Below are 13,526 nucleotides of genomic sequence, written 5' to 3' on the forward strand. Positions count from 1 at the left end.
CCGGCTGAGAGCACATGTACAGCGGCTGAACAGTACAGTGTACAGCGGCTGTACAGCGGCTGAACGCTGTACATGACAGTGACTTAGTGCATGTGTCGCACGGTCGTCTCATGCTCAGCTGTATCGGAGGGCAAAGATTCATTAGGCACAGTCAATTTTGTTGTGTGTATGGGGTGTTTTCGCAACCACGTCTGGTCACTTAAACTCGGGTCCCTAGTGGATCATGTCGGCTAGCCTAATTGGCCTGAGTAGGCAATTGGTGGAAAAGCCTGTGCCTCCCAACAGTCTGTGAGTCCCTAGGATGCTATGGAAACCAATTTAAAGAAGGGGTCCGAGCCGCTTAGTGGTGAGCAAAGAGACAGCAGCCCATGGCGTCACTTCACCACGGGAGACCAGGCCAGTCAGGCAGGTCGTCGACGATCGGTATAACATAGTTTTGTATTTAATATTGTTACCGTGTATATTTAAAGTAATGCCAAGTTAAACCTAAAACACATTGGCAGGCTAGTTGGTTAGAATCTACAATAGATTGTGTAAGCGCGATTCAATGAGGACGTAGATTCGAGCGAAACTGTGACTGTTTGTTTGGTTTAAAAAATTCCTGCAGCAACTAAGGATAATTTGCTTACAGTTTGCTACATACAGACAGTTGACATGCTTGGTTTACAGTATTCATGACAGACGTTTCTATAAAAATACATTTCAAGTTAAAATATGTATTCAATCTAACTTTAGTTTTCAAATCAATTTTAAAAAGATATTACGAGAACTTGTCTTCGTGCTGCATTATTATTCTACTAGTTTCAGTGTTTTAGCATGTAGGATTTTTCATAAGTGTTAGTTTTTTACTAAACTTTTTCAACGCATGCATACTGTATTTACTTGCATAATGATCGCACTCGTGTAATGATCGCACCCCTGAATTATGTCGTCAAAATTTGATTTTTTTAATTTCCCGTGTAATGATCGCACCCCGAACTTGCCGCAGCGATGTGTCGTGTGCCAAGTCTAGCTAATAATGATCGCGCTTACCATCTGTCAAATACTATGCGAACGACTCTTCAAGACAAACCAATTGGTCTGCACGCACCAAACATTCTTAAGTAGATGCGCCATTTCATTACTTTCATCACTTTCCACACTTCCATGACAAAAAGAGGTACTACCAAACTTGCCTTTATTATGTGTAGGCGTTATAAAGGTTGTGGTCAACAACAACAAAAAAGGCGCCTTTCGAGTTTTCTCATCTGCACTCATGGGCATGCAACAAATCGCAAGCGGCAACGATAGTAGCCACGTTTACCCTGATACGTTAAAAGTGTACCCTATTCATACACCGAAGCTTGTAACACAGCTAAGATATTCGCCCACACTTAGCGGAAACGTGCCGTAGTATTAGGATAGTAGTGAAGACAGATGCCGCAGTTTCCGCAGCATGCCGGCCATGCGTTTCTATGTCACTGTTAGCTAAGCGTGCCCATCTGTTTCTGTCCCCTCAAAGTGGACATGGCTATGTTATTGCCACAAACTTGCCGATATTAACGATAATATTCATTACTGATACGGAGAAACTGTTTCAATGCACGTAATGTACTCACGAGAAGAAAAAAAGTCACGTTCAGCTTGCTCCGCCGGCCGCCATTTTTGTTTTGGTGTCCCACACTACATACAGCGGCAGCTGTCTATTTGTTGACCTGTTGTCATCCCGCGGCAAACGCGGGATGAAAAAAAATTCTTTTCGCGGGAAATTTAACCCACGTAATGATTGCACCCCTGAATTTGCGTCAATTTTTTTTTTACAAAAAAAGTGCAATCATTATTCGAGTAAATATGGTAATTTGAATGCAGCGTTCTCCGTTTTTTTGCAATTCCTAAATTAATGATGTCAGCAAACTGCTCAACCAGCAGAATTTGATACCACTTCACAACATTGGTGGAAGGCAAGGCGAAATACAGATACTGTCATGCTACACTCGCTATGTCATCTGGCTCGACTGGAAATCTTAGGTGGCATTTTACAAAGAAGCACTCCACAGTGCCCTTCGGCCGAGTTGAACCCAACCGCTCTCGGTCACCTTCCGCGAGCGGCAAGAGTGTGGATGCCCCTGATGCTCCTGACTCGGCACCGTTGCCAAGTTCTTCAAGAACAAGGAGCCCGAGCCAATTATCGGACTATTTGGATGTATCAGAAAGTGGTTTGTTGTCGCCAGTTCTGACTTCAACGGCTTTGTCAACACCGTTCTTCATGCCTGGGCCTAGATCAAACCAGTTATCACAGTCATTTTTGACTTAGTATGTTAATGCAGTTAAACCAATGTCAGCCCAGAAAGAAACGTTGATTGATGTTCAATTACCCAAGATGATTTCCAAAGAATATTATCCGTTTTCACTGGTTGAGGATCAGAAATTTCAAGAACTCATTATTACCTTCAATCCAAATTATAGCTTACCGAGCCCTAAGACGCTCATGAATAGTTTGTTGCCTGCTCTTCATAGCAAACTCCTAGATAACATTAAATCATCTCTGCTTGATGCCCCAGCTGTTAGCTTGATGTGCAATGGATGGACTAATATTAACAATGTTAGCCTTTTATGCCCACGTTGCTCATTACATTGATCAGGCTACTTGCTTACAATCGTGTCTGATTGAATGCTCAGAATTTTCTGATAGACACACAAGTTGCAATATAGCTGCTTGGGTAAATGAAGTTTTAGAAAGGTTTGCTACCCAAAATTAAATTTGTGCAGTCGTCACTGACAATGCTGCTAATATTAAGGCAGCTGTTAGGGAATTAAATCTTCAACACTTCGGCTGTTTTGTGCATACTTTGAAATTGGTCGTCACAGATGCCATTTCGGCATCTATTGGGCTAAGTCAATTGTCCAGTACTTCAAGCAAAGCAGCTCGGCACTTGCGAAACTTTGTGAGCTGCAAACGTCACTTAATAAAGATCAACCTAAATTAAAGCAAGATGTTCCCACTTGGTAGATTTCCACCTTTGATATGTTAGAGAGATTACTGAAAAACAAAGCCACTTGTTTTAACTCTAGCATTACTTGGATACAAAGATCAATTAGAAGAATGACAATGGACAGAACTGGCCCATACTGTTGAAGTCTTGTTAGTATTAAACGATGTAACGACAAATTTTTGCTGAAGCAAATGTGTGATTGTCTAAAATGACCGTTTTGTCCAGGATAATGACAAGAAAAGTGAAACAATATCTAAAGACTAATAGAGACGCTCCTGAGACTATTGTAAAGCCTGAAAATAAACTCTTATACCTTAGCTACACGGGCAGCTTAACCTCGGTTAAGCTTAATCGTGGTTAACGCGAAAGAGTTACATGGGCTATGCCGATCACGGTTAATTTTCTGATGACGCGTCATGTGATCTCTTGCGTACAGGCTTCATTTTTAATAATTTTTCTTTGACATTTGATTGCAGTGGTATAAAGATGTTATTTTTCAGCAAAACAATTGTCATATTTGAGAGTTTTAACGTTTAACACTTCATTCTGCACGTGTAGGTTATTTATTTTCGATACTCCTGCTCTCAGTTGTGAGCCTGCCTGTTGGGCATACAACTATATAAAAAGTCAGAATTAAGGGTCACAAATGGGCAAATATAAAATAAAATTAAGTCCACTGAGCGAAAAGGTAAAAAAATATTCTTAAGGAACAAATTAATGTTTCAACTAACAAACATTGGTTACATAATTAAAAGGAGTACAACTTTACGCGAATGCACTTTGGAACTATACGCATGCATATACAAAAAAAAAGAATAAAAAAGGAAGAAAAGGCAGTGCTTTCAGGTGTTAATGTATGTACATTGGGATTTCACATTGTACAAATTATCACAAGAAGTACATGTTATAAATACTGAAGTTATAAGTTTAAAAGCAGCGCCATCAAAGTGGACAAGAAAGTGAGACGCACACAAACACACAGCGTTTGTGTGTGTCTCACTTGTCCAGTTTGATTGTGTTGTTGTTAAATTTTGAAATTCGTGCGTGGCCGTCATCTCTGTGTAGAGGCGCGTGTTTCGTCTACTTGAGCGCAGAGCAGCCAGATTATCTTCCCAAATGCGTATCAGCGCCTCAGTTGTCGCGTCAGGCCAAATGATACGCTTTTTGGATGATATCTGGGAAGCGCCAACACAGCACTCGGGAGAATTACCGTCTGCCATTTTGCCCGTTTCCGAAACGTCAGTTACACTAAACCAAGGTTGCCAAGCTCGGTTGGCGGTCAACCACGGTTAGTGGCCTAACTGCAGTTTCGCCTGCCGTGTAACCGCGCTTAGTGATAACCGCTGTTAAGGTCGCCAGTGTAACAGGGGTATTCTGACAGTCTGACATGGTGATTTGGCAAGGGGGAATCAAACGAGTTAATTTCTCAGTCAATAATTTTGAACCCACATTTAAGTCGCAAGGCTTTGGGGGGTGTCTAGAAGTTTAAGCCAACTAAGAATGCACCTGCTTTGAGCGTAAAAGCGACTATCCAAAGTACTGAGCCTGGACCAAGCAATGAGCCCGAGATGCCAGTTCAGACATCCTTAGCATGGGATGAGTTTGACACCAGTTTGAGTTCCTTGCAAGGAAAACAAGACCCTACAGTTCAGGCCGTAGTTGAGATAGATAAGTACCTAAACAAGCCATACTTGAACGATATTAATGATCCACTGAAGTGGTAGGAAAGTAGAAAATTCACCTACCCGAACTTGTATACAGCGGCTTTAAAAAGGCTTTGTATTCCTGCAACAAGTGTACACTGTGAAAGAATATTTTCTAAAGCTGGCCAAATTTGTACTGAAAAGAGGAGTCGCCTCACTTCTGATAAAGTCAGCGCCCCCCACCCCCAATACATTATTTATTAACTATAACCTATATTTGATGCAGAACTTCTTTACTACAGATAAGTTATGTGGATCTTACGTATACTTTGTAGAAGTGTATTTTTGTATGGAACTTCAAGAAATTATTTCGACACTCATTTTGTATGGCGTTACAGTTCACTCATATTATAGTGAGCTTGTGTATATGAATAAGTGAATAAAGTTGAAAGAAAATTTACAATACTTCTTGTTCTTATTTTGACCAAGGTTGACTTTAAAATACCACAAAAACAGAAAAGCTCCTATAATGAAGATGAAGTTATTTTTTCTGAAAAGGATACTTTACATTCTGTCTGTTAGATTTTATTCCCAATATCAGAAAAGAAAGGTTTACTACAATTAAAAATTCATGCTTTTAAGTAAGTAATTGATAAATGTTCTCCCAGCACAGTGAAAATACCTATAACGCTGTTATTCTACAAATGCATAGATCGTTTCTTCAAAGCCAAATAGCTAGACTCTGCATAACACAGGTTACACATTTAAGTGAAAAGGTGAGCCATCCATATGAACTGGTTCATTTCAGTGAGCTGAGCCGTTCCGAGCCGCTCATTGAAGTGAGCTGTCTTGCATCTCTCTACACCATATTACACTTGCGTGGGTGGCACCATTTTTGTTTACAAAAACAACCAAACGCTGGAAACGTGTCATGACCACCATCTTGTTTGTTGACTGCCCTGACATGACTACCAACATGTGACGATAGTTTTGCACACCTAGTACAGTGCGTAATGTGTGCCTCGGTGAGAAAAATGAAGCAAAAAGAAGTAAACCCACATCGCACCAACGTGGAATTGTTTATAGCACTTGAGATGACAGTCGCAGCATGCAGTGCCGCGCATCGGGCCGTGATTAAGTGATGTTCCGGGAATACGCATCCCTTGCTTCAAGAACGGCAGTTTTGGTGTCACCCGACAGGCATTGCGTGCGGATTCAGCGCTGGACGTAGATTTGTGCAAAAGGGGCCGTAATCTCGATCCATTACCTTCGGTTCTACGAGATATGATTCCTTTCATGCTTGACACCGAAGGCGTTGGCACTTACGGGTGACAGCGGAGAAATGCTGCTGCATACGTGGAGCACTTGCATCCGGTGCCGAGTTGCGCAGTTAAGCGAAATCTCGTGAAAGTGATCATATCTCCAAAAGCAATTGACGAGAATACTGCTCCTGCTGTGCCACTGCTGATCGATGTATTCGACGCACTTTGTACAGTTGGCAATGTGGCTCTATATCCTCGAGCAGAGCTTGCCAAAGTAGGCTAACGAAATTTTGACAGCAAAGTTTCATTCTGTGATGCCTTACCTATCTGTGTTGTCGCATTTTGCAACAACGAAATTCTCGCGAAAGCTCTTTTTTTCGCGTTCCCCGCTAATTTCATTATTGCGAGGTTCAACTGTAATCCCGATAGCGGTTGCAGCCAAGGTGCAACATGAAAACAACAGAAGATGAGCTTATGAGTGTCCCAGTGACAACAAGAAAGTGGACTGCCTTCGTGCCGAACCCCATGTCATTATCACAAATGATTATCAGTAACAACATGGCCATGCAAATCACTACGCTGTTGTAAACAAACAAAGCAGTGGCCTAGCTACCAGACTCACCAACGACAGTGTGGTGCGATGCATGTAATGTAACAACATCTAACAAATTCAACAGAGAAAATTTGCACAATAGCAGCATGTACCTGCTCAGCAGAGCATCTTGCACCACAGAATCACAGCATGTAAAACAGGTTACAAAGTTAGTCACAGTACCTCAATGTCCAGCCTGCTCACGAAACCTTGGACAGCTGCTTCAATGTAATCATTGTACTCTTGAACTGATGAGGAAGTCCGGGAACCCTCGCCAACCACAAAGGAAGCTTTTCGAGTCGACTTGCGCGATCCAGGTGCATCAGACACTGCAGACATCTTTCGGCTTGATGAAGACTGCAGAGACAAAACGTCTATCAAACTTATTAATGTGTATCCAATTTTCACTGAATCGTAGGGCACAGTGTTAAAGGATCCAGAGTCAACACTATAAGATGATGATTACAAGCAGCATAATACCACAAGAATAGAAAAGAAAGAATTCAAACAGAAAAAGCACTGAACTGCATTTTATTGAAGAAAGACACTTGGCTAAACACATATAAAAAAACCAAATAGCCTTGCTATCACAAGTCATAAAGAAAGCCAAGATTAAAAAAAAAAATACTGCAAGGATGAAAATGCCAGTGAAAACCAATGCAGACTACCAGTGACAATAGTCAATATAATGCACCAAATGTGCACCATAACAAAAACTAGCACACATCTGGCATCGATCAGGCTCTTATTTGCCCTTCTAAGAGCAAAATTGAGGGCTGGCTAATGCACATGGACCCTCTTTTCTTTACATGGTGATATAGTTCACGTACTCACTGATCTTCACACTGTAAAAGCACAAAAGCATCACTGAAAATAAGTACGCAACCAGAGCTGCTGCAGTGCAAGGCTAAGTGCAAATGTGCTGCACTTTGTACTGTAATTCTTTCTTCGCTTGTGGTTTTGTGCTGCTTGCAATCGTAAAGCCAGCACAAACTTGCTAATTTTCTCTTTACTACAGACCTTTTAACAGGCAAGGCAAGGTGGGGTAGGGGTGGAACACGAGGGAGGAAGAGCCTGTCACTGCTTTCCTCCTCCCGACTGGGCTTTGAGATGCTAGAGCATTGGGCTCTTCACATGCGGTGATGCCTGGCAATGTTCTCAAAACTTCGACATTTTTCCTCACTTTTAGCACAGATTTGGATAGCCACTTTTTACAAATGCCTATGGAGACTGTGGAATGTCCGTGCCGATTTACTTCAGCGCCATTCGTTCAGACGCCGAGTGAAAGCAGTCGATGATTGCTGCGACGATGCCACTTTGCTTAGTAATACGAGTGAATGAGAAAACTCAACCTGAATGTGTAGTAGCGATGTCCTACACCGTCATAAACATGCATACACATTTTCTGTCACATGGTCTCGTCTCTTAAAGCCTACTTCTGAAATATCCGTGACACACATTATGCCTGGTCATCTGGGAGCATTACCCATACTTTTCAATTTCGCGCAGATAATCTGCAAATGGTTAGGCTTTTTATTCAACTTGCAGTTATGGAAGTGCCTGGAGACATGTGTAAGAAAACAGCACGTAAGCACACACCTTGCTTATAAAAAGTGAACAATTTGACAGCACTTAATAATTGATTCGTAATAGTATACATTCGGGCTAGTTAGTGAGGTGCCACTTTTTTGCAGTGTGCATGAATGAGGATGCACAGATATGTTGCGTTCCCTTCTGTGTGCTGAAAAAAACTGTTATTTGTTCGGCATATCTACCCAATGTGCAATGCGTACGAGGATTTGCACCCCATAATCTATGTATGAAGTTGCTTTGCATATTCCAGAATTGCTTCAACACCTGAATAAGCAGCGGTAAGTAATGAGTCAAACTAGTTAGTTTTTTTATGTTTTCCATCACATTTAGGAGGCTGAGGAACATGCAGTCAGCATGCATAAGCCATGGAAATGTTCTTTCTCTGACACCATGAATTAGGCCAGAAAAGGATAGACACCAAGCATGTGAGGAGCTTTTTTTTAAATGAATCAACCTAAATAGAATTTGAGAAAAGAGCGAAAATTTGTTACTGCACCTAAATGCAACACTTTCAAAGCTATTATATGATATGTTTTACATGTCAGCTAGGGGAAGATTATGGCCACAAGTAATTAAAAATTATGCGGTGAATTTGACTAATATTTGGATGATAACTTTAGATTTGGCTCGTATTGAATTGAAACACAGAATTCAATGCGCTATTCTTATAAAAACATTATTTGGAGTTTTGGAGGAAAATCCATGAAGCATGGGCAATAGGGCTTCAAGACACTAGAACTATACATGAAGAGCAGGCAAGTCTTTTTGGCAGCATAAGCGGCTCTCTTCTAATTCTTCCGCAGGATCATAAAATTTTTCTTGGGCACTCCTGAAGACACTCGCAAAGTAAGCAAGCAAGCTCTTCATTGTCTTGCCATGAATTTCCAAAATGCTTCACAGAAAGGCTGGTCACATCTCTCAGTTTCATTTCGTTGACGTGGTGGGTGTACAGTGCACATTGCACAAGTGCTTGTGCAAGGGACCTTCCCCTCTTTAGGACTGACTGGAAATTTGATACAGAAACTTTAGAGTGGGGTTCTGCTCTAATTTAAGGACTCCTAGAAGCTGTATTTCTTTGAAAGCAGAAGACCTTCGTTTGTTATCTTGAACGGTAAGCTGGATGTCGGCTTCATCACTGACGTATGGTAGGCCTTCTAGTCATACACGTCCCAATGTTTTCCAAGCTCTTACACTATGCCGTGATTTGAAAAAAATCATTTGGTAGCTTTGCGGATTCAGGATTTTTTAGTGCCGTCTGACATCTTCAATTTGGCCAAATATCCTGTATGGGGGTAAAAAACTGCGCCCAGTGACAGGAAACACAAGAGAAACTACTGACACTCCTGATGAAGCCTCATTCTGGAGCCACCAAAGAAGCATACGAAGCACAGTACTGTTTTTGTTTTGTCCGGCACAGTCATCCGCTACTAACCGCACCTCTACAATTCCTTCAAATTTAGCACTTCGAAGTGTATTATGCACCGCACTGGCAACTTGCTTGCTTCCTTTAGGGCTTTCATTTTCGATCCACGTGTAGGAATGCACGGCTTCTTTGAGCACTGATCCAGCCGCCTGGTTTTCCAGCATACAGAAGTGGTATTGATACAGCTGGCGGCTGTAGTAGGCTTCCTGGTCCGGAACTATGGGGAGCACTTGATTTTGTTGGCAATCAAATGAAAAAGTTGGCAATCAAATGTGTGGCAATCAAAAGTGTTGGCAATCAAATCGGTGAGTTTGACAGCGCGGGTGTGGCTTTTTACCCTCGAAAATGAATATTTTGACGTTTGAGTAGAGTATTTGTATTTTTTTCAAAACAAAAACTAGTAGACGAGCACTTACGCAAATTTAGAATTGTCTCTTTATAATAATTTCCGGTGTGTGTGCCAAATTTCAGTACTCTGTCAAGAAACAAAAAAGTTAGCTCTGCTCTGCTACTTCCCCCCTTCAGGAGGCAGCAGAAAGCAACTTACTAAGATGAAGTACCAGCAAGCCCAGCTACAAGTCCTTCCATGTGCGATAGTGTACTGGTTAACTCATCCAGCTTACGAGTGGACCTTGCCGCAGGGGCATAAGTTCAATTCCCAGCTGTGGTGTTAGGCAAAGATCTGTTGTTTTTTTCCCCATATAAGGAGGGTGATGTACAGAATGCACAGGGTGGCTTGGTGACAACAACGGCACAAGGGAAAGAAAGGATGGATGGACAGACACAGTAGATCCAGTTTTGAGCTTCTAATTCTTGTAGCAGTAAAATAAAGTTCCATAATGCCAGCAGAAGCCCACCGTTTTGAATGTAGCTGCACCAGCAGGATCTTCATTGACAAACTTTTCAGACTCAGTAGCCTCATCTGAATGGTGGAGTGACCCTGTTTCAAGAGTGATACCTGAAAAACATAGATTAGAATAATTACCTAATGATCAAGAACTGCAGCATGGGCAAATAGGACCTTTCAGTTAGTCAATCAATTTCTTTTCACAAAAACATTTTTCACAGAACAAATAGTCTTGTGTAAACTTGATTTTGTATGCACATGAGTGTGTATATGTAGTACATGATTTTCTGTATGAAAGGTAAAACCTCTAAAAGGACCTACCAGACTGTAAATAAACAATTTTTAAAATTCAGAACATTGACAGTGATTAGTGGGGTCTAACAAGAGAAGCCAAGAAAGCAAGCAGCTGCATTTTCAATGAAGATTTAAAACTACATAAAGCTGTTATGTTCAAAGATGGATTCAGACCATTTCAAGCAAAGATGGCACTGAAAGAGAGAGTTTGTTTAAGAGGTACTTCAGGGTTCTTTTAATTTTTGCTTCGCCAACAGACACACGAACAACTACAACATTGATGTGCATGTCTATTACTAAAAAGCAATGTGTCATTTAAAAAATTCAGAGATTTTAGTCACAAGCCAGAAGACGCTCACAAGTCACACATTACAGTAGAATTTTGTTAATTCAACTCCAGCTAATTCAATTTTTTGCTTAATTTGATTGCAACCGAATGTCCATGCCAGCACCCATACATTCCTATGGGCCACAAATTTCAATATTTTGATGCTGAAATTGGCCCTCACCGGATAATTTGAACTGTCTGAGCAGCAGGAACCTGCCTGCCCTTAATGGCGACAGCAATGGTAAGCTCAATGGCTGCAGTGTCTGTCATTGTGGTGCAAAGTGACAGCGAATGCATTGAACAAAGTTCAAATTATTTGCCAAAAAGACCTATTTTCAGTCTGCTCTAGGAACATTTTCAAGCTAAAACAGACAGAAGCTCAAAATGAATGATTACGCTATTTACTCAATTATAATGAGCACCTTCTTCCCCAAAAGATATTGGCCGTAAAACTGCCTGAACGATGCAACCTGTCACGAAACCCAAACAGTGTTTGATGTGTTTACAACAGCCTACTGTAAGAAAGTCAGTCTAGCAATTGTCATTGCCACTGCCATCACAAGATGGTGACAAAACATGTTCTAACGTAGCATGATGATGATGATGCTGCTTTCCGTTTTTGATTCTGAAAGTTAATTTACATGCTAAGCTAGCAGCAACAAGACATCACATATTTTTCATATTCCGGAGAAATGCATGTGTCACAGGATCAACTAGAGAAGTATTAATCTAGGTGTAAGTCAACCTGCTACTTGAAATTATTGCAGAGTTGTTTGATAAATGCAGAATATCAAACACACAATGGACCGTACAGCGGATGACATGTGGTGGCCAATAGACAGTGATAAAGTGCTGTCTTGAGTGATGACAATACATTAAGTGTAAATAAACTTAGATTTTGTGAAGGTAAAGTTAGGTGGTTTCACCTTTTTTTCCGATTGCCATAATCTGTGGCATGGTACGTTTTTTTCCTAAGAGATCAGGTGCACATTAGATTTCTATTTTGTTTAGGAAAACTAATATTATCTATATGTTAGTTTTCTACTTTGAACCCATAATAACTAGGTGCTTGTTTGATTCGGGGGCATGTTAGAATTTGGTAAACACTGCCAAATGAATCAGCGGTGTGCAAGCGTTTTCTTTCTGCCTCCTGTGTAATTTGACCTGCCAGATAACTGGATCAATTTTGTCGATCTGATCAGAGTTGAATTAACAGATCAGTGATGACTTTGCCAATTTGTTCCAAGTACACTACTAGTGCTGGCTTTTTAGACAGTGCAAGTTCCAAAAAAATCATTTGCTTCTGCACTGCCCTGAAAAATTCCACTAAAAGCATTGGGAATGCTGTGCCACCTAAAGACAGTAAAAAAAATACAAGCACTGCAGTACAGCTCAAAAGTGCACTTACCTATCTATTGGTGCTTTTGCTACTTTGCCTAATCCAGGCAAATGGCACTTTAATGCAATGTGATACTAATATTTAGTAGTAGGAAAGCAAGCGATAAGTATGGGTAACATGTAGATTGTATAATGGCCTGAATATAAAACACATAATGGCCTTAAATTAAAAAGACGCAGAAAGCAAGTGGTTGTGAGCAGAATTGCCTCAGGTGTCCTAGTGAAGCTTCACTTACTATATTAAATAAATGGTGGTCCCTAAGCAAGGCATATGTGCATAGCTGAAGTGACCAATAAGCAGATGTAACAAAACAATGTTTTTGCTTGTCCCATTTCTCCTGGCCTTACTCACTGTATAAAAAATCATCTGCATAAGCTTGCTCAGCTAATCATGTAGTTTTTGTCATGAAACAACAGGCAGTGAAGCATGGCTACAGTGTCTACTAAACTACTCACCTTGGCCATATTCCTCGGGCACCATGAGCTCCCCTAGTACACCTGTGGAAAGTGGTGCAATAGGTATGGAAGAATCCTTGGCATGGCTCAGCTTACGGCTGGGGGTTCGACACGGACTTGACTTGGGTGACAATGCAGGTGCCCGTCTGCCTCCACTTGACTGTTGACAGAGCAACAAACGCTATATAATATTACCAATCATGCCAGGGCAAAGCAGCTATCTATATAAGCAATAAAGATATACAATTGAAAAGAAAGTTTTAGCTGGTCCATAAAACATATTACAATCTACAGAATAATGGCATTACACTAGCAATGCTGCTAACAACATTTTGTGATGATATTTACAAGCGCAGCGTGCTATAAACATATGCCATTAAAATTTTTAGAAGGCTGCGGGTTAGTAATTATGTAGCTAATGACACTTTATATCAGCAGCTTATTAGTGGTATAATATGGTTGGTCACTACAATAATAGCTCGGTGTCCTCTCTGTTCAAACCCGGCACCACAAGACAGTGCTACCAGCACTACCAGCACTACCAGCATTGCTACTGCCATCCTAGTCTCTGGTAACATGGTATTCCGTATACAATAATGCATTTTTTAACATGCTTAATTAAGCTCTCCAACCTAAAGAGAGTTCCAATCGGTCGGCCGAACTGAACGGACATGTCGTCGGCGCGCTCCGCAACCACCGAGACTAAGCGACCTTCACC

At 41.1% G+C, this 13,526-nt stretch overlaps 1 protein-coding gene across 9 annotated transcripts in view; it reads right to left on the reverse strand.

The window, feature by feature from the left end:
• The window catches only part of LOC142582194 (neuropathy target esterase sws-like), a 198,602-nt gene that overhangs the window by 156,397 nt on the left and 28,679 nt on the right, over positions 1–13,526 (reverse strand). For all 9 annotated transcript variants that reach the window (XR_012828395.1, XR_012828394.1, XM_075691623.1 and 6 more), the window contains exons 10-12: positions 12,809–12,968; positions 10,343–10,443; positions 6,653–6,826 (exon numbers count right to left, since the gene is read on the reverse strand). Coding sequence is in view for 7 of the 9 variants with exons in the window: in XM_075691623.1 (XP_075547738.1) it covers positions 6,653–6,826; positions 10,343–10,443; positions 12,809–12,968 (435 nt within the window). In the remaining 2 variants the exon portion in view is untranslated. The remainder of the gene's footprint in view (positions 1–6,652; positions 6,827–10,342; positions 10,444–12,808; positions 12,969–13,526) is intronic.

The sequence above is a fragment of the Dermacentor variabilis genome, chromosome 1, assembly GCF_050947875.1.
Source record: "Dermacentor variabilis isolate Ectoservices chromosome 1, ASM5094787v1, whole genome shotgun sequence".
Taxonomy (NCBI): domain Eukaryota; kingdom Metazoa; phylum Arthropoda; class Arachnida; order Ixodida; family Ixodidae; genus Dermacentor; species Dermacentor variabilis.